Raw genomic sequence first — 21,274 nt, forward strand, 5'->3', positions numbered from 1 at the left:
ATATGCCCTAGAAACGATTTAGGGAGAATTTATAAAATTTTATGAAGAAAATAATTATTCATCAAAGCAAAAGCCAAAGTAAAAAACAACCAAAAAATGTTAAATTAAATAAAAAATATATAATTATTATTGAATTTTTATCGTTTATAACGAAATGTCTCATATTGTAATACCATTCTATTAAATGAGCAATTAAACAGCTTCATTAACATAATTCAACTTTCAAGATTGTACACCAATCAAGAGTATTTTGGATTTATTTTTTTCAAGAAAAACAAAAATATATATTTTTCATTTTTAAAATAGAATAATAGCATACATAACAAATATATTTAATTCGTACAATGAAGCAAAATTATAAATAAATAAACGAAATAAAAAGAACCGAGGAGAAATTAAAATTTTCTCAATTTTTTTTAAACATGAATAAAAATTAATAAAAACTATATAAAAACGCATTTGATACGTTATTTATAGTTCAAGAATTCTGATAAACACAATGTTTTTAATTGAAATTAAATATCTCTCTCCTTTTTTAAAATTTATTATTCTTCGTAAAGTTAATTGCTTTTCTCAAAAATGGCTTCCAGTAAGTCTCAAATATGGCGCCGCACTACATATTTTCTTATTTCCATGTAATTATTCAAAACAATAAGAATTAAATTTAGTTTCAAACATGTATATAATCATCACTAGACCAATACGTGATCAAATATAAATATATTTGAACCCATTCTTTTATAAATTCATCTCAAAAACACATTTTTGTACAAATACATATGTTATAGGATGTCGTAAGTTTCTCATTAAAAATATTAAAAACATCTACATAAAACTTCATGTGGCTTCGATAAAATTATATTGATGAATTTTATGAATCATTATAACCAAAATTAATTAGACTGTAATTATTTTATTTATTCATTTTTATAAACGAAATTTCTACTTTAATTTTCAAAAATTTTGAATATAGTTTTACATATTTTCGAATTTATTTCTATAGTTTTTCTTTCTGTGTAATTAATTTATCTGTTTTCTAGAGTCGTAAGAAAATCCATTGTCAGTGATTTCTAATCCGTATGTGACCCACTGTTAGGTCACAAAACTCCATACAGGAACTCTACACATACATTTCCCTCTTAGATCCCTTCACAGTATGCCCATGCATAGAGAATGTATTCATAAAAACTTACGTTGTCTTTCGTAGGAGTTAAGAATATGAGGCTTGTAAATATGTATAATTAGCAATATAATTTATTTATCTATGTTTATGTATACAGCGAACTACTTATTTGGGGTGTAGAAGCGTCACGAAGAAATTTCAAAAATATATTTTTTACAATTATCCTTACCAAATTTTCTCGTGTTTATTTTCAATTTTAACTGAATTAAATGAATATAATATATCAATTAAAAGTAAAATTTATATTAATTTCTTAAAACTGTTTCTCTACTTTCACTTTTTTCCATTCATTTTTAACGCGCAAAGTTAACTTTTATACGCTTTATTTTAAATATTAATTTAAAATATATTTGTTCTTCTTTACAAGTGAAAAAGTAAAAAATATTTTATTATAATATTTAAAATAAATTAAATTTTCAAAAAAATTAATTTTTTTAAATAGTTTTTAAGAGTCTTGTAGATTTAATATTTCAATAATCAAAGCGCGTTTTAAATACAATTGAAACATTCTTTATAATATTTAATATTTAAAAAAATATATATACTACGTTTATAAAAATTGAATTTTTTATATTAAATTATTAATAATCTATAAATATAAATAGCTGTAAAATCATGACAGTCAGTTAAAAAATAGATTTCTTATTTTATAAGAAAAAATAAAAATACTTTAAAAGATAAATTCCTGTCAAGAAAAGATTCTTACCTTTAACGTTATTGTATTCAACAGTTCGAATCGGTTCAAAGGTTTTATCGCTTCAACCAAACAAACAAACATTGAAAGTTAACTAATAGCATGATTTGAAGAGCCAAGACAGGAAATCTATTCGATTATTACAGTAGTTAGAGCGGATGTTTAATCAACAACACGACATATAAGTCATATGGTTTCAAGCACACGGATTCACAAGGTTCTTTTTTTAAAAGACGATTATTCATATAGCAGCACCATCCCTTTTATGATTGACAGAATGACTCGGGCGAATTGACGCATGCACTTGATCTTTCCAACAGATTGCAGCTAAGTCTAAAGAGGAACCAATTTGTTCGGTGTCCGACTTGACAATTATAGTACATATCCGCTATGTCACACAACTAGTTGCCCTCTTCACAGAGGAAGCTGTCTATTCATTTGTGATGATTACATCATTGGCGAGGCAAAGCACAAGACCTGTAGAGGTCTCTGCAAGCTCAATTTTCGATACACAAGGACGAGTGGTTACTTTTTCCTTCTCGTAATCAAAGATAAACTTATATATATATATATATATATATATATATATATATAGGATTGCATTATTATTCGACGTGATTAAATACTTTCGGTCTTATTGATACTAAAGTTCAACGTGTTTAATTAAATAAAATCCGAGTTAGCCATTTAAAATAATTATCGTTACTTTCGAACACTGCAACTGTCTATTATACAATATAACGATACAAGAATAATAAGCAATCGTTTTATTTTAATTTATTCCCTTTTTTTAATTATAATTATGAGCTTTAAATTCTTAAAACACGTTTATTAATAATCTAAATCGAGCTTTTTATGTTCTGATTACAAAATACCAATCTATGTTTTTTCATATCTCAGTATTTATTACAGAATTCCTAACACATTCTTGCATTCTCATCCAAAAACTTCCATTGAAAAATCTTTATGGTCGTTTATTATTATCTTTCGTTCTTACACGGAAGCTATTTTAACGCTTTATCTCATAAATAAAGATGGATTTCAATGCATTTTTATTAGTATAGACACCGATAGACTTCGAGACACGTGTACCAGACTACTTGTAAAATATTTGTAACAATATTTGAATTAACCAATCAGATGGAAACAGTAAATTGTTAAAAGTTAATCAACCAATTCAAAAGGTCATGATAATTATTACAATTGAAAGCAATTAACCATATTATATAAAAACTAGAACTATAAAAATGAGTAATAGGATTTTCATTAGTCACGCGTTATTTGAATTAGTGTAGCTTACGTTATTAAACTGAAAATATCAATTTATGATTATAAAAATGTTTCAAGTTGTAATAAAATATATTTTATTCATTTATTTTTTTATTTGTCAATTATAATTTTCGTTTCACACCCTTACATTTACCATAATTAATCTTATTTTATATCCGTTTCTAGGCATAATCGATAATCGCTTGTATCAATTATATTTAATCTCTTCTCAAAACAACAGCCTTAAAACTCTTAAAACTTTTTATTTTAATAATTTTTAAGCCATATCAATTATTATTTTTATTATTAATTCGTTTATATTTCCTTAAACTTAAGTATAATAAAAAAAAAAAAAAAAAATACATATACATATCATCTGTTCGCAGCTTTTTAAAATTTATTTTTAACTTTGAATTAATAATTAATTTCTAAAATTTTATTAAAATGGATTTTCGAAAATTAAATATGGAAATTAAAAGTAATAAATAATCATTAAAAGCATTTCTAAAGAGTTTTTACTCATAAAAAACTCCCATAAAAATCACTTAGCCTATAACTTTTTACAATAAACCGACAATCAATATATATATTTTTTTCATATATTATTATTATTTTCAAATTTAATAATTCGAGAAATTAATTTCTTCTTTTTAACTTATAAAAAAATTTAATTATTTTCAAACCAAAGAAGTATTCAGCAATAATGAGTGAACTGTGACCTTTAAAATGTTAAATAAGAGGGGAAGAAAAAAAATTAAATAAAGGAATGTGAACTTTGTGAACAGTAAAACGGATTTTATTAAAACTTTTAAAAGTATAATACCTTATTTAATTTCCATACATATAGAAGTTTTATCATAAACTTATGGTATAAATTTATTGAAGAGTTTAACTGTCTACTTGATTACTTCACAGGAAAGAAGAAAATAGAAATGCGTATTGCTGTCGCATCGAATTACTTAAAACCAAATGTCATCTTGTTTACTAGATATCTTTTAGCCTAAGTGAAAATATAACTCCATTATAAAATTATATCTTCTTTTTTTTATAAGTTATAACGTTGATATATAAATTTATAATTAAATTTACTTTAACCGAGAAATATCAACTTATTATATAAACTGGTGTTTTAAATCTGTAATGTAATGTAAATATAGGACATCTAGGCACTAAAATGTCGTATAAATGGTTATAAAAATCATATAAGTTATAATTTTTATAACTATTTATATGCTTCTTAGTGCCTAGATGTCCAGACTGTAGGCTTATTCTCATAAACATAAATTTAAATAATTATGTACAGAATTAACTATTATATATATTCAATTAGGCTAATTAGATTTGCATTTTAAAAATTCTTATATTCGTGTTATCATTCACACGGAACATTTAAATTTTACAGTTAACTTTTCTTCTTTCCTGTTGCATTTATACGTGAAAAAACGTGTCGTATCAATTTCTCGACATTTATAATTACAGTAAAGATATTAAATTCAGTTTTTCAACGTTATTTTACGAATGAGTGAAATAGCGCGATGAATCAAACACAAGCATGCAGGTAATTTGTGTATATTTTGCGGTTTATATGTTCAATATACAGGCCTACTTATATGCAGTTTATTAATACAGTGTTTTATCTGGATATTTTATATTTTGATTAGTAATTGAACAACGACAAATTGACAGTGTTAAACTTAATCCTTACTTTATGGAAGTATTTAAGCCTATACATTACTATTTATAATGATAATATAAAATGTAAATATTGAATAAATAATTTGGCGCAGAAATAAATTATGTTTTATAAAAGCTTCACGACATTTTCACTCACTCGTGTCTAGAATAAATAATGCTATTGAATGATAAAATTCACTCTTTAAACATGATGCAGTAGCATTTAAATTTGGTATTCTTAATCACACTTTATATCAACCCTTGTACTCTTCATAGGAAGGTTTTTTAAAAATATATTTTTAAACATATTAAACCATTATTTATACTACATGAGCGGTTGAACTACATAAACTATTATACTAAATTGAACATCAGGGATTCTGAATGTTTTGAGCAGGCGGGACAAATTGTAGACTCCGAAATATTTGGCCAAAAAATCAAAGAAGATACAAGGAAAGAAAATGAATGTATACTAATTGCACGAAATAATAACTTATTTATTTATGACAGTAACTCATTTTTCTTAAAAGTTATTTCTTAACTCATTTCAAAAGTGATAAAAATAAACTAAATCATTTCAAATAAAAAAAAAAAACTGAAATTCCTGAGACTGAAGTGTGCGACTTGTGCAGTTGTTTTTTGAACAATTTCACTGGATCTTGAATATATGGTTTGAATCTATTAGTAACACGGATTATAAATGATCATCAGTTAATTTTGATCTTAATCTGGATTTATTGACGCGCATAATTGAGAAAGTTTTTTAAGGCTCTTTTCGTAAAAGGGAAAATTGTCTTGTATGAAAACAAGATGGCGTGTGGTCCAACATCGCGGGCCGGACTTTGTGAACTCCTGAATTACATGAACATTTGAACTAAACAATAAATATTATTTTTATTTAATATAACAGAATTACGTTTCTATTATTTTGATCTCGATGATACGCGAGTTCCCTGTTCATGTCATTCTCTTATTTTCATAAATAGCGTTAGCCGACAGGACAAGAGCTTTTCAGTATTAGTCAAATGGTTTGAATATTGTCACAGATATTGAATATGACAAACTTTTTTTTCCTATTTGGAGCTTGATAATATTTATAACATATATATATATATTTTGTTTGGATAGAGATGTTTAGTTTAATAAACTAGAGTGCTATCTGTTTATTAATTAACATGAAATATGAATATTATGATCTAAATACTAATTTGAGAAATTTCTAAGGAAAGCGAATGAAATTTTCCCGGTAGATTTCTTGACTGAAGATAGCTGTCTACTTAGCCGATCTGATGGCAAAGTTTGTTCCTTGTAGAAATGAAAGTCGAAACTGCGAGCTCCTAACGGATGTTGATCAGTTTTAATACGAATAGTGTACAGATGGATGTAATCACAAAATGTAGAACGATACGCCAAATGAAAGAGTTGAAATTAAATGTTGAAAGTTTTGTAATGTTCTCTCTAACTATAGCGGATTATAAGCATATCCGAGAGACACGATCCTATACAATGTGTAATGTTGCCTTGATTCAGTGGTCGGACTTAAGTGGTTTCAGATTAACGAAATTATTATCTTGGTCCCAACGTGGTTCCGGTTTTACGAAATATGTTTCAAATTTATGATTTGTAAAGTGGTAAAGTCTTTACTGATTGACAGACTCGTTACAAGGACCCATATATATACAGTATATGTCATCTCAAAAACTCTCATTATTCGATCTTTTCATTGATTGTTGAAAATCAAGATTTCTTGCGAAAATGGATCAAGGAAAACCAAGAAGTTTTGTCATCCACAGAAATAAATAAATAAATTTTATTCAACATTCGGAATTTTATTAGCCATGGTTCTAAAAAAAAGAAATACAAGTTAATGATAAAGATATGGCATTTGACTCAGAGAGAATTCTCCAGTTTAATTCAAAATTAATTATTCCTAGGAAGGTCAAAGATTTACTTCAGAAAAGACTTTCAAGTAACCAATTTCATGGATGTAGCAGAATAAATCTTGCATTTATTATAAAGGAATTTGTAAAACCCAGAATAAGATTAATTCTTATTTTAAGAAAACTATGGCTTCAGCCACAGAGAAGCAACATCAGAAATAATCTAATTTAATTGTTAAACATAGAACAAATTTAGATTACTTTTCAATTGCAAAAACAGGTGTATTTAAAAATGTTTGTTTCGTACATTTCAGCATACAAAAGACTCTTCCAATTACAATTAAGGGAGTTTCTTTCTTGGAATCAACCAATTTCGTAAACTGGACACTACTGTAAATTAATATAGTATATATATTAAATAATAATTTATTTCAATTTACAGCATTATAATATAAGATTGCCTCTTAAATTTCTTTAGTTTGTTAGCATAAAGATGCGTTCAAATTCACACTAATTCCTTGTAGAATATTTTTTGCAAATATTGAAGTACAGTGATATGCAATGAATGTATAATGATTACAATGGGTATCACTATACATTCTACATCAATTGATAAGTTTAAATTAACAAAGTATGCTTATTTATTATGTAAGAAAATGTAATTATGTTATTACATTGCACTAGTATAATGCACATAGATCTTGTATCAAGCACTGATTTAGCTCTTGATTCTACTTTTATTTAATTAATAACGCAATGCAATGTCTACTAATTGATCTCGTATATTAATTTTCTCAATGAATAAATTATCTCATTGCGACATATCGTTCATTTTACTTCATAATTTAATATTTCGAAATAGTTGTATTGCTGTAAGGTGAAACGTATTTGAAACAAGCTATACGTGGAAATTTCTATAATTATACTGTTAATACAAACTAATACTTTTCAAGAGAGAAAATGGATTTCAAAATATAGCTTATTGTTGATAATATATAATCAATACTTAAAAAATCGCATGGTTTCGGAAAAAATAATAATAAAATTTAATGTAAACTCAGTGAAGAAAGTATTCTGTAAAGATATTCAATAAATATAATACATTACACAAAGAGAATGATGAAATGAGAAAGTTAAAAAGATATTTCAGGAAATAATTAAGATAAGGTTTGTTAGAATTAATTAGGGGTTCGTTTGATATTCTATTATAACATCAAACGAATCCCTAATTAATTCTAACAAATCTTAAATAAATTCCTAATTAATTATTAAACGAGAGTTCTACTATAATACCAAACGAATTGTTAATAAAACTTTCCTTGGATAATGTAAGCACAATCTTGAATATCAATTTAAAATATTTAAAGTAGCTGTGAGTTGATACGTCAAGCGAAGTTAATACCTACTTATAGTGTTAATGTACTTAAGTAAATTGGCTTTAATATCAATTTACTTAAGAAAATCTGAAACAGAAATTATCATTAGTTCATGTAATGTCAGAATGAACATTGGGATTAAAACTTTATCCATTCAGGAACGACTTTAGACAAGCAACGGAGAACCGAACTTGGAGAACCAAATTTGAAAATTACATAATATGTGGCTAAATCCTTCGAGCCAATCACTAGTTTCATTCGCGAAATACTTAAATTAAAACCTATATACACGTCATTTTATTATTTATAGTTATATATATATATATATATAATGTTACAGTCAAAACCCGTTTTTAGTTAGAACTCGTTTTAACTAGTTGAAACTAGTTTATACTGGATGTCTTTGTTAAAACCCGTTTTGTCTAGTTAAAACTAGTTTTAACTCAAATTCATTTTTGACTAGCAGTAAATTCTAGTTATAACAAAGACATCCAGTATAAACTAGTATCAACTAGTTAAAACGCGTTCTAACTAAAAACTGGTTTTGACTGCAACATATAGAGTGATTCGGAGTAAGATGGTAAGCGGGGGAAGATGCCTACTTTTTGATATTTTCAAACGGTCACGTCAGATATTGTCATGTGTTTGTATGATGAATCGTTGGGCCAATATTGAGTGCGAAAAGCTGTAGTTGGCTACCGTTACCTCATTTTCTACATCCGAGAAGAATAAAAGCAAGATAAGAACGAAGTTTTTGTTGTGAAATGTTTCTAGAATCATTTTAAAACTAAAAGTTAAAACAGAATTTATTAAAAATTGCGTAAAACAATTAATGTATGATGTAGTTAAGGTTCTACAGTTTCCATTGTGAGCTACCGCCGATTCCGATCGGACACGCTAGAACACGTGATTCCGCTAGGCATCTTACCCCGACAAATGGGAAAAGTGCCACATTTTTCTTCAGGTAACATGCCTATTTTTTGTTAATTGAATTCCAATATGCCTATTTTTAATAAATTTTTGTTTTCTCGTTTTATTGCAGGATATGCATAGAAATTATATAAGGACTTCTCAAAAAGGTTTTTGGACTGAAAAAAGCTTTCAGCTAGCTATAGGGCACGCTAGAACAGGCGGAAACTTAACAATATTTATACTGCGCTGTTATACTTACTATGAAGTACTTTGTACTACATATGCAATAAATTAAATTTGGTTAAGATATTCGAAAATTAATTTTATGCAATTATATTTGTTATCTTACCCTAACGGCATTTGGCATCTCACCCGGATACTTGGGGTGAGATGCCTAAAATGCCAGACAGTAAAAAAGTCGTCATTGCAAACACAATATACAATTATTTTTCATATACAACAAAGTTTTATTTGAAAAACATACTCAAGAATATGATATTTTCGTTAGAGGCCTCCAAAACCCAAATTATCGTTATAATTTTCTTCATAAGCAAAATGTTAGGCATCTTCCCCGAATCACTATACATAACTTTATTTATTTACCCCAAACATATTTATGTAGCTAAAATTATTTTAACTAATGTTAAAAGTTAAAACTAGTTTTATCTAAACTCAAAACATGTACAGCAGTAAATTAACTAGACAAAACGGGTTTTGTCTAGTTAAAACTAGAATTTACTGCTAGTCAAAAATGAATTTGAGTTAAAACTAGTTTTAACTAGACAAAACGGGTTTTAACAAAGACATCCAGTATAAACTAGTTTCATCTAGAAGTGTTGAACACAAAATCGTGTTAATAGAAATTTGAGTCTAGAAATTTGGCTATAAGAAAAATTCTGAAATTCGTCTCAACATAAACGTACTAAAGGAAGTGCTCAAGCGAACTTGGAAAACGTACAGTACATTAATCGTCTCTAATAGGAGAAAGAAGATAGCTAATAGTAAGAACCTGTCCCACTATTACCCAATAGTTGATGTAATTTTATTATTTTATTATATTAAATAGATGTACCTTTTTAATTTAAATAGATGTACAAGAATTTTATAACCTTCTAATTCTCGGGTTTGTAATGTGCAAACTTACCGTGTGTAAGTGCCATTACTGGGGGAAGACTGGTACGTTACATACGTTTTAAAATGTTTATACAATTTGCCTGTAAATAATGTTAAAACGCTGTATACACTATTTCTTATATTATTTTAGTTGGCTGATGAAAGGCACAAGGTCCGAAACGTGTACCATATCAACTAAATAAAGGTGGAAAAAGCCATGTGATTGTTATTAACACGATTTTGTGTTCAACACTTCTAAGACAATACAACATGGTTTCACACCAAATCAACAATAGCTTCAACTAGTTAAAACGCGTTCTAACTAAAAACGAGTTTTGACTGTAACATATATACAAGACCCTATATATATAGAATTTTACATTCTTTTTCTTTAAATTTACATATTGGTAAATTTGAGATATATTGTATATACAGTAGTTTGGAAGTAAAATCAGGGCAGTGGAGTCGGAGTCGAGGAGTTTTGGCATTTTAGCCGGAGTCGGAGTCGGAGTCGTCAAAAATCCCCCGACTCCGACTCCTTTTTACTTTCCCAAATTGTTATGTATATAAAAAACGAGAAAGTATTTCAATCGTGTCACATTTGACTCTCCGAGTTTTTTTGCAAATGTATACATTTGGAGATCTTTCGAAACCAAAAAATGTCAAATAAAGAGAAAAATTCGCGCGTCCACGCGCGTATGTTGGCGTCTAATTTGTTTAATTTCTTTATTCTGTTCCGAACTATTAAACAATATCTCAGAATGAGTAAAGTTTAAGAAACAAATTTTGGCACAGTAGCATGTGTATAAAGGGCATTAATGCTATTAAATTTTGGTCCTTTATTAAAGGTCGACAGGGTAGAGACATAGAAGGGGTCATGTGTCATATCTCCAGTGTGGTCGGACTTAATGAATATTTTAACTCGTTATTAGCATTCACAATCTTATAATATAATCGAGATGGGTTAATAATAATAGTAATACTGTAATAATAAATAATGATAAGCTCAGAGTTCAAACGGTTAAGAGTTGAAATTTGGTACACAGTTAGGATACATCATAAGAATGTACTGTACACTAAGAAGGGATTTTTCGAAATTCTTCTCGTGGGGGGAAGAGAGAGAGGGTTAAGCATTACTCCGAAGAACTCCGTTTCTACCGTACTACTTTAGATGCGGTATTTTGCGTTTTTGTGGAAATCGAACATGCTCTTAGCTGACCTATCTAAAAATTATCTAATTAGTCTCGGAAGAGAGGACCTAATTCTTGCACCCAGTGGAGACGGGTAAAATTGGCTATAATCTAAACATCTTAATCTTCGTTATTGTTACTTTTTGCGTGAGCAACATCTGGCTCATCTGCTAGTTTTTATTTTATTTATTTTTTTATAAAACTCGTCTTTACCTTCAAAATTAAGCCTGAGTTCTAATATGAGAACAGACAGAAAAGGAAATCTTACAAAATTTGAAGATGATATTTATTATGCACTGGAAAAAATAAATCACATTGACCACTCTTCGAGTTTGGATGTTAAAACGGCAATACTGCACTATCCAGACATTATCCAAAATACAACATTGATTGTGACAGCATTGTCACCAACCAAGTTTCGGTGGAGCGTTTATTTTCCGCTCTTAAAATTATTAAATATGATTTAGGAACTTCAGTGAATGCTCACTTAATAGAAGTGATTTTTTTGTAAGGAGTAACTCAGATTATAACAGAGATGAAAAATAATAAATTAATCAACATGGCAAAATTAGCAACCTCTTTTTTTTTTACCAGTCTAAATGTTATATTTCTCATTCTTGACTTAGTTTGATGTATCTGTATACTTATATATTACCCAATATATTCGTATATTATGTACTGTACAACATTTTTATTAAACTAATTTGTTTGTATAAGAATGTATTTACTATTTTTATTCATACATGCTTACCAAATACCAATGCCATTATCAAACGAGTCAATAAATGTGAACTTATATATTCAGTAGATGTGTCAAATTTTAATGTTTAATTAATTTTTAAAAATCGTTTTATTTTGTATATTTTAAAAAATAATCAGAATCGTCGTCATTATTACTTTTCCGGCTGTTATATAGTATAGGCCTATAACAAAGGAAAAGAATGACGATCAGTCAAAAAATGATTTTCTCAGATTTTTGCGCTTTTGGACTCGGGAAACCTCGAAACGTAGAGAAGTGCAAAAGCATTCGGGGTTTTTTCCGTACTCACGGATGTTAGAATGTGTACCAACCGATTTAGTTCAACCATTTTCAAGCTTAATAACTTCTGTGTTAAACCATCCGACTCCGATTCAAAATCGTGCCTCCCATACAGTCTAACATTCGTACATAAAGAAAAAAAAAACCCAATCTTTTGCAAATCTCGACATTTCGAGGTGCCCTGAGTCCAAAAATGCGAAAATTTGGGTGGGATCATTTTTTGAACTATCACTACACTTTTCTTCTGTTATATATAGGCCTAACAACAGAAAAGTAAAAATTATCGTATTGACTCATTACTTAGAGGCATATTTTAGCTTTGGAATAAAAAAGTTTCTACGTTCTATCTTTATTAGAACTATATTTATTGATGCTAATATTCTGAGGTCACGTGATGACGTCAGAATTTTCGTGCCTACTTTGTTAACAAGTCCGCCCCTGGTCGGAGTCGGAGTTGGAGTCAAATCGTAAGAAAAAGTCGGAGTCGTGTAAAAATCTACCGACTCCACAGCCCTGAGTAAAATGCTTATTCCGATTGTCTTTCGGGTGCTGCAATATTTTTAATATTGCAAATAATGTTTTAGAAAAAAATAAGCAAACACTTTTGTTTTAAGTTCATTTCCTTTCTCAACTCATTACTTCATTTAAAATACAGGTTTATAATGGTGACAATATTTATTTCAATGTTAAAGTTAAAAACTGATTTATGAAAAAACTAAATAAGCTTAGGTAAATTATAATAAATGCTAAAATTATTTATATTCTTCATGATATCAATGTAATAAATAGTTAAAGCATGTAACAATATATTTATACAGATTGGTGGGCTGATTGCTTGATGGGTAAGAGAACGCAGCGCGTATGTATCTGACAAAGGTAATGCTTCCCGGGAAGATTGTTTTTAATCGGAAACTGACCCCTATTTAGTGTTAGACACGTGAAGAAAACCCAGAAAACTCTATGCGACCAACTCTTTGGTAAGGCACAAACTCGCGAAAAATTAATTTTCAATGGTCAATAGGGCCACAAGGCCACTGGAGGGCATATTTATACAGAAGTTTAATTTATTGTGTATAATATGAAATGAATAGAATACAAAATCATTATTATACTGTATATAATTAGTTTCGGATTGTTTTGATAGCTATAACGTATATCGAGAAATGTATATCTTTAAGAATTAATTCTAAGAACAAAAATTTTCTTTACAGTAGCGTAGCCGGAGAAGCCAGGAGATTCGGGCCGACCTATCTTTCTAAATAAATAAATAAAGGAAAAAATGTAACATGTACAGGGAAAAGATTCGAATGTGACAAACGAACTTATACACACGCATATACAATATCTAAGACTTTACTCTTCATTTGCAGTGCTCAATGCTCCAAGGCCACTCGTAAGCTTTCATAATAACGCATATGTATTGTAATCTCAAAAATTATCCAGTTATTAATACAAGGATAATATTTTAATTAATTAATTTATAGCAATTTATTAACACAAAGATTCACAGAAACAAGCAGGAAGACATCACGTTCAAAGCCAGCAGAAATCATATGAGAGTATTGCAATCTTCGTGTGGGGCTGATTTAACGAAAAAAATTGCTAATTTTTATTTAATTTATTATTAAATCGGAATGCGAATGATAATATCGGACCGAGTAACTCTACAGAAAGTTAATTTTCGTTTTCATCCTTGGGATGAAGTAAATCTAAATTGTAATTAAATAAATACATGAATTATTGTCATTTGGAACGTGTTTATTGCCAAATATTGTAATGTATTAGATTTAGTACAGTAGTAGTATAATTGTCACATGAGTTTATCGATTGTCACCGCTGTTTGGACACTCAAATAAATTTTTTAATGTGAAAGTTACTAAGTTCGGGTTGCCCGAAGTTCGGATTAACTGCATTATTTTAATGTGTGTCTATTAAAAATTTATGTACGAAAATTAAAAAAAAAAAAACAATCTTATGAAAATCGTGAATTACAGATAAATTCGAATCAATATATCTGCAAGTTCGATATATTGAGTATACAGTAAATCTTCCGGTAGCTAATATTTTCTTCCGGCTTGGCAGGTTTCCGTTTTATTCAGATTCTGTTTTAGACAGGTTTCACTGTATATATCGACAAAACTACAGTATTTCCCAGAATAAGAATATGCTAGATCTTGAATGTGTATCACTCCATCGCCGTAAATAAGCGAGGAATAAAAACAGCAAATTCAAACGACATATCAAATGACGTGTATTTTGTTGTGTTTTTTGTCATCTCAAATATCTTGCAAATATGTCGGAAATTTTAATAGATCATAGTTTTTCAATTAAATCTCGGGGGTTGTGTTTTAAAAATACGCATCTCCTGGGTTTTTTACAGGTTGGGGCTTATTACTGTGTAACAGGAGACCAGTGGGTAAATATTGAAAGAAATACCTTAATTACTCATACATTTTCCGAACTACTGAAACCATTCCTTTGCTAAACTTATGGGTTACAGCTACAACATTTAAAACAATTAATGTTTTCATAGATAAATCCAACAGAACCCAGTTCTTGATTAAGGAAGGAATAAACGGGGTACAATTTTGGACTCACAATACAATGGTAGGCGATACAATAGTTATTATATAAAAGTTATTAGTGGACATTTAGTGGAAAAAATTCACGTTGGACAGAGCTCTTTACCTGACCACTTCGTATTCTAAACAATATACATAGATGGCTCGATGGTGAATCTAATACTAAATTTTCGCAAAATTTCAATGTTGAAAAAAGTTCCTTATCGACTCCCTGTACAAAATGATAGGAACATTTTAGAACTTTGGAACCCAATATCTCTAAAAGAGATCGTTGGAACCAAAATTAAAAAGCTTGTTGCACATCTGAAGATTCCCTCCTTTCTAACGACATCTAATTGGTTAAAATAATTCATCTAACAAAAATCTTACCGTAATATAACATATATGTATATGAATGTATACATATATAACAAAAAATTACTATAACTTATTACATTATATGATTTAATTTTTATTCCATACTTAATTTAGTTGCATTAAATTTTTTAGTCAGCTTACACATAAATTTAGAATTTTATAATTATTTTCTTTGAGTACACTAAAAACATTAATTTTTTAATTGGAATCGAAGTCTAGCACATCATCAAAACGAATCTACTGTGCATTTCACAAAGACTATATACAGGAACTTGGTCTCTTGAAAGAAAGATACGATCTTCTGAAGGAAATCTGATAGAAGTTATCAAATTTAAAAGAAAAAGAATTAAGTATGGCACATACCCCACCCATATACAATATATTTGTAGGCGTTTCATCGACAATACTTCATAAAGACAAAAAACTGGAGAATTTAGTAAACAAACGCTTACGCAAATAACAGAAATTGCTTCACTATGTAGATAAACGAAATACCAGACGTCTATTCAAATTAAGAAACTGATTCATTGTAAAAAAAAATACAAAAGCTTTGCTATGCGATTAAAAAATTTACAGATTCAAATTCCATTTACTCGTAGTCTCATAAAGTTATCTAAATATCAAGAGTATCTTGTTTAACTAGCAAATCCTTAATGTTCTCATGCCCAAATCCTTAGAAAAAACTTGATTATGATCCTTCAGTTTAGGCATGTAAATCATTCTGACAGAAACTAACACAAATAACAAGAATCAAGTGCACTAACAGAAACTTAATCATCAGAAATAACACAGATGTTCTATTAAATAAAACTTTACTAAAAGAATGCTCATGTCTACGAATTTTAAGAAAATGAACGATATACCGAAGACTTCGCCAACCGTTCTCCAAATATTTCAAAATTAATTTTAAATCCGTCTTTAAATCAGACGAAGTCCATGGATATTTTGACTTATGATTTCAATTACAGTACTTTCTGATAACATTTTCGTGGTCAGTTTTTTGTTTTACTCCGAAAAAATAGGTTTATTCTACGAAATCAATATCACGAAAGAAAAACCTTGATTTTGGTTAGAGATGAGGTAACAGGTGATTTAATTTTAAATATATTTCTAATGAAGATGAAAAATAATTATTGATTTTACTTTACAATTTCTTCACATCTTAATTTTCAAATTAAACAGAATCCAATTATTTTCAAGTTAAAAGTTAAAAAATATGTGAGTAATTACTAAAGGTAATGAATATATTTCAGTTTTTTCGTCAATATTACCACCATTTTATTTTATTTTTCCAGCATTCATTTGATGCTTTTTTGTTCTGCACAATATATTTAATTAATATCGATAACAAACAACTGTAATTATAAAATACAAATATTACGTCATCCTAAATTAATTTGTTCATGTATATTTTTAATTTTGGGTTTTCAGTATGAAACCGATGGTTATTCGGCCACTTTCGAGAAAAATTCGAACCAATTCAACTTTAAATTACTCTTTCGGTACCATTTCATCTTAGTGTGGCCAAATGCAAATCTTTCAGATTACATACTACCTGAGTGATATTATAGACAATTGTTCATTATACTGTCAACACTTTACGTTAAAAAATTATTAATTAAAAGATACTGCTAGATTTCATTTTAGTTTTTACACTATGCATAAAAAATTAGCACACTGTCTTAAACTAATTGCAAATTATTGCTAATCGTTAGTAGATTCTATAAAATTTGTTAATTAATTTATGTGGAAACATGTTAAAGGAATGTTTCCACAATAATATGTTAGTCACGTTCTTGTGTTTTAGTTTTCATCCTTATATACGTGTAATGTTAGTTTTAGTGCTAAAACTACATTTGGATAATTGAAATTACACTAGTTTCCATGCATATGATGTTTCATGCGACGTAAAACTTCGATTCGTGAAGTTGGAAAAGATGAAAATGTTTAGGGAATCACGAAAAATTAAGTGTCTACCAGTGGATAAAACTACTGAACACTGTGCAAGTGTCTAATACCTAAGTAGGGTCCAGTTTTCTATAGAACGTCCTCCGGAAGGTGCCCTTTTTGGCAGATCGCCCATGTATGGCGTTGCCGTAATTTTTTGAGAATAATAATTTTAATATCGGTTCTATTCGTTTTATGTTTTATTATTGTTTATCTCCTGTGCTATCTTGTACTGTTTTATCACATTGTTCACTATTTATTTCTTAATGTAAGTTTATACAGTATATCAAGATAACATTGATTCTAATTCCTAGCACAAAAAATTAAATCAAATCACGTCATAATATTTTTCTCCTCAGTTATTACTACTCTAAACTGTTCATTTTAAATAATAATGTAAAACGGAAGTTATTTAAAATTGATAATTTTGAAAAAAATTAAACATCAGAATCAAAGTTTGACTTTCCGATTTTTCATCAATAAATAAATTAATTCTTAAAATATTAATATAATTAAAATAAGTAACATATAGTTATAATTTATTAACAAAGCAATTCAAGAAGAATTTCTAAAGAAAACTTATTAAATCACAATATATTGCTTATTTCTTTAAAAATATTTCATTAAATTGAAATCTATGATAGAAACAAATTAATTTTTAAAATGATTTTATATTTTATAAATTATTCCATGTATATCAATGAAATTTAATATTGTTTACATTCAAAATGTTTGATTCGATAATTATAGATTATATTAAAAATAAATGTCATCTTTAAAATTTATACACTATTAATTATAAGTCTTCCGATGCAAAATAAGCTTCTACGAAACACTAAAGTGAAAAAGAAAAAAAATTAACGGCAAAAGAAAGAGAAATGGTAATTTTAGACGACATTAAGTTAAGATTCCACGAGTCACTGACACGCTACTATACTTTTTTCATTGTTTTTCTCAGGATCTGACTGAGAACAGATTCTCTGTATGACATTAAACACTATCGGATAAATTAAAAACAAGTTAACTAAATGTTTAGAATTTATTATAGATTTTTTATTATTATTATTTAAAATAAGCACTTCATTACAAATCACTGTTGTTATCAGTACGATCCTTATAACAATTCATTGGAAATTGGACAAAATCAGATCTACGCATTCGAAACGAGATTTAAATTCTCTGTCTTGTGAACTAGAAATAATACCTAAATTCGTTCTGCCTTCAGATAGATAAGATCCAGAATTAAAATTTAACTGCCTCCCAGTTTATGGTATGCAAATTCAGTACAATGCTTCAATCAAATTTCACATAGTTTGCTGTCTTTCTTATTTCAAATGGCTTTTTTAAGTAATTCCATATACTAGGCTTGACGGTAAAACTTTAACGAAATACGTTACGATTTAGTTGAGTTTTTAAAATGACGCAAAACAAGTTTAAAGGCTGATTTATCGATAAGAGAATGCCCCCTGAGAGAATTTTCTATGGAAAACTAGCTTCTATTTAGATATCATACGCGTGAAGAAAACTCGTCGCGGACAGCCCGTTGGTGAGGCGCTAACCGGAACCACTAGTCAGTGTTCAATGGTTTTATCCATCCGGCTACTAGTTGGCACTTTTGTGAATGTCACAACACACCTTTTCTTTGATTAAAAAATTCCAAGAAACATTTGACTGACTTGGTTATTCAAGAAAACTATTGTTACTGTTACAAATAATCTTGGAAGAATTTAGTAGCGTACTGAATGTCTATGAAAAGACTGTGTAAACGTATAGTATTCTATAGGTTATCCTGCAGGTTTACATTGACAAGTAAGCAATACAAATTTTATATTCTTCCTACTTTATAAGTTAGTTAAATTAATAATATACTTTTTCACTGTGTACAATAGTTTCATGGTATGACTTCATTTTGCCATTACGGCGTTCAGCACCTGTGAAAATATGAAACGACACTGATCTGAAGTTTACAACCTACATAAAATATATGTCTAAATCAGACTCAAATTCATATCTCTATCAAATTAGCAGAATATTTTAGTGTAAAAATTTACAAATAAATTAATCTCATCTGAAATGTTCTGTTGCGACATAACTTATATAATATAAATCAAATTAGATTATCATTACCAACAATTTAAAAAATTTGATTATCTCTCTCGACAAATGTGTCGTAATTTAGTATTACTATTATTAATAACATCGATTTACAAGAATTTTATATTAATAGAATGACATCGTATTTTGAAATAATTACAATAGAAGAATCTTTGGAAACAGCGGATCGTTACGTAAATTAAGCTTACAAAACTTGATTAAATTGCATAAATTTTACTTAAATGAGGAAAAATACTTCAAATATTTATATCTCATTTAGAAAATGGATGTTTAACAATAATGATAACTAAATGCGTAATTGAAACAGGAATCAAAAAGATGTTTAAGTAAACCAAGAATGGCCATTTGTAGATTTCCTTGATAATTGAAATTGAAACAAAAATGTCATTATCAGTTATCATTTTCTTTTTAAATGTTACAAGGCTTCGTTGCTTGAAGTAAGAAAACAATATTTAATTAAAAGAAAATTTTGTTCTGATCGAAAGTACAATATAAAATTCATCTCGAAGTTTGTAAATTGTAATATTATTGATTTAAAGTGTGGCACCGAGAATAGAATTCCAATTTATAATTCCAATGTCCGAATAAAGATGGAAATAATTAATTACAAAATCTATGTCACGGTTAAAGCAATATCTGATAACAAAATTTAAAAAAAATCGCAAAATATCGAATTTACTTTTTAATTAATGAAATGAATGGATTTCGAAAGGCAGTTTTTGTGTCGTAACGCAGACAGTTAATGCTATACAAAAACGCTGATTGTTTTATTATCTTTTTAAATAATTAATTCAGTCTTTTGAAAGTTTGTACTAGTGCATAAAACATCCTAAAATGTATAACTTCTTGAGGACTTAAAACTTGTAGAAATTTCTGTAAAATGTATTACACAAAACTTACACAAATTATATATTGTATTGATTCCGATTTGTGAATATTTAGAATCAATAAAACATGTCACAAGAAATTAAATTTGAAGATAGATGTTTTAAGTTCTATCTTCACCTTCTTCCTTTATGTATTTTTTATTTTTTTTTAAATGTTTATTATACATGTAAGATGATGCCCCGAAGACAATAAAGGCATCCCTTCGCAACAATACCTGTTAAGTAGTTCACTTCTTATATACTTGTATACTTGTTACTTATTCACTTTTTTTTTTTTTTTTTTAACTCTTTCCGCCCTGTGGGCACTAAGAGGGCCTCTTTTAGTAGGCCCATTATGGGTTCGGCCAGGCCCACAATGGGGCGACCGGGTGGTGAGGGATGGGGCCCGACATATCCGAACGGACCACCCCCCGAAAAATTCCTGGGGATTATTCGACCCGTTCGGATTCGATCCCGGGTCCCCCAGAGCGGTAGGCTGCCACCTTCACCGCTCGGCCATCCGGCCATCTTACTTATTCACTTGTTATATAATACTTTTATTTATTTGTATAGAAAATACAGATAAATAAAAGAAAATATAATAAATCATTAAGCTTAATGTAAAATACTTTTACAGTAAGATCTATGTTTGTGCTATTCGAAATACAAAATGTTTTATAAATTAGTAACATATTGAAAGTGATCTGATTGATATTAAAACGCCAATAAGGAAGATAAATGCAAGAAGAGTTTCTAATGCGAGCATCTAAAATTCTAAGACTGCGAGGAAAGCAAAATTGACAATTAAATAATTGATCAAAAGGTTCCAAATGAAGATCAAACGAAATCGAGTTACATTGTTGAAAGACAATTGGGATAGATTATTTAAAAGCAAATACATTTTAGAAAGTTTTATGTTTAATTTTTCAGGAGGAAAAGCCAAAAAAAGCAAAATCAATTGACTGAACATTTGTAATAAATAAATAAATATAAATATACAGTAGAGCATCGATTATCCGACCCCCAATTAACCGACTTATCGGTTAACCGACCGCGTTCTAGTCGGCAAATTCAAAT

The 21,274-nt window shown here is 28.5% G+C and overlaps 1 protein-coding gene across 3 annotated transcripts in view; it reads right to left on the minus strand.

The window, feature by feature from the left end:
- LOC136983947 (sodium-dependent noradrenaline transporter-like) overlaps positions 1-21,274 on the minus strand; it is a 43,781-nt gene that overhangs the window by 16,250 nt on the left and 6,257 nt on the right. Inside the window, exon 1 of one of the 3 annotated variants that reach the window (XM_067280838.1) lies at positions 1,890-2,387. The exons of 1 other annotated variant lie outside the window; for it this stretch is intronic. In XM_067280838.1, coding sequence (XP_067136939.1) covers positions 1,890-1,961 — 72 coding nt within the window. In that variant the 5' untranslated portion in view covers positions 1,962-2,387. Of the gene's footprint in view, positions 1-1,889; positions 2,388-21,274 lie in introns of those variants that run through there. One more of the 3 variants, XM_067280840.1, reaches the window with a different exon arrangement.

This window comes from Centruroides vittatus, unplaced genomic scaffold, assembly GCF_030686945.1.
Source record: "Centruroides vittatus isolate TY-2023 unplaced genomic scaffold, ASM3068694v2 contig_898, whole genome shotgun sequence".
In the NCBI taxonomy this organism is placed as follows: domain Eukaryota; kingdom Metazoa; phylum Arthropoda; class Arachnida; order Scorpiones; family Buthidae; genus Centruroides; species Centruroides vittatus.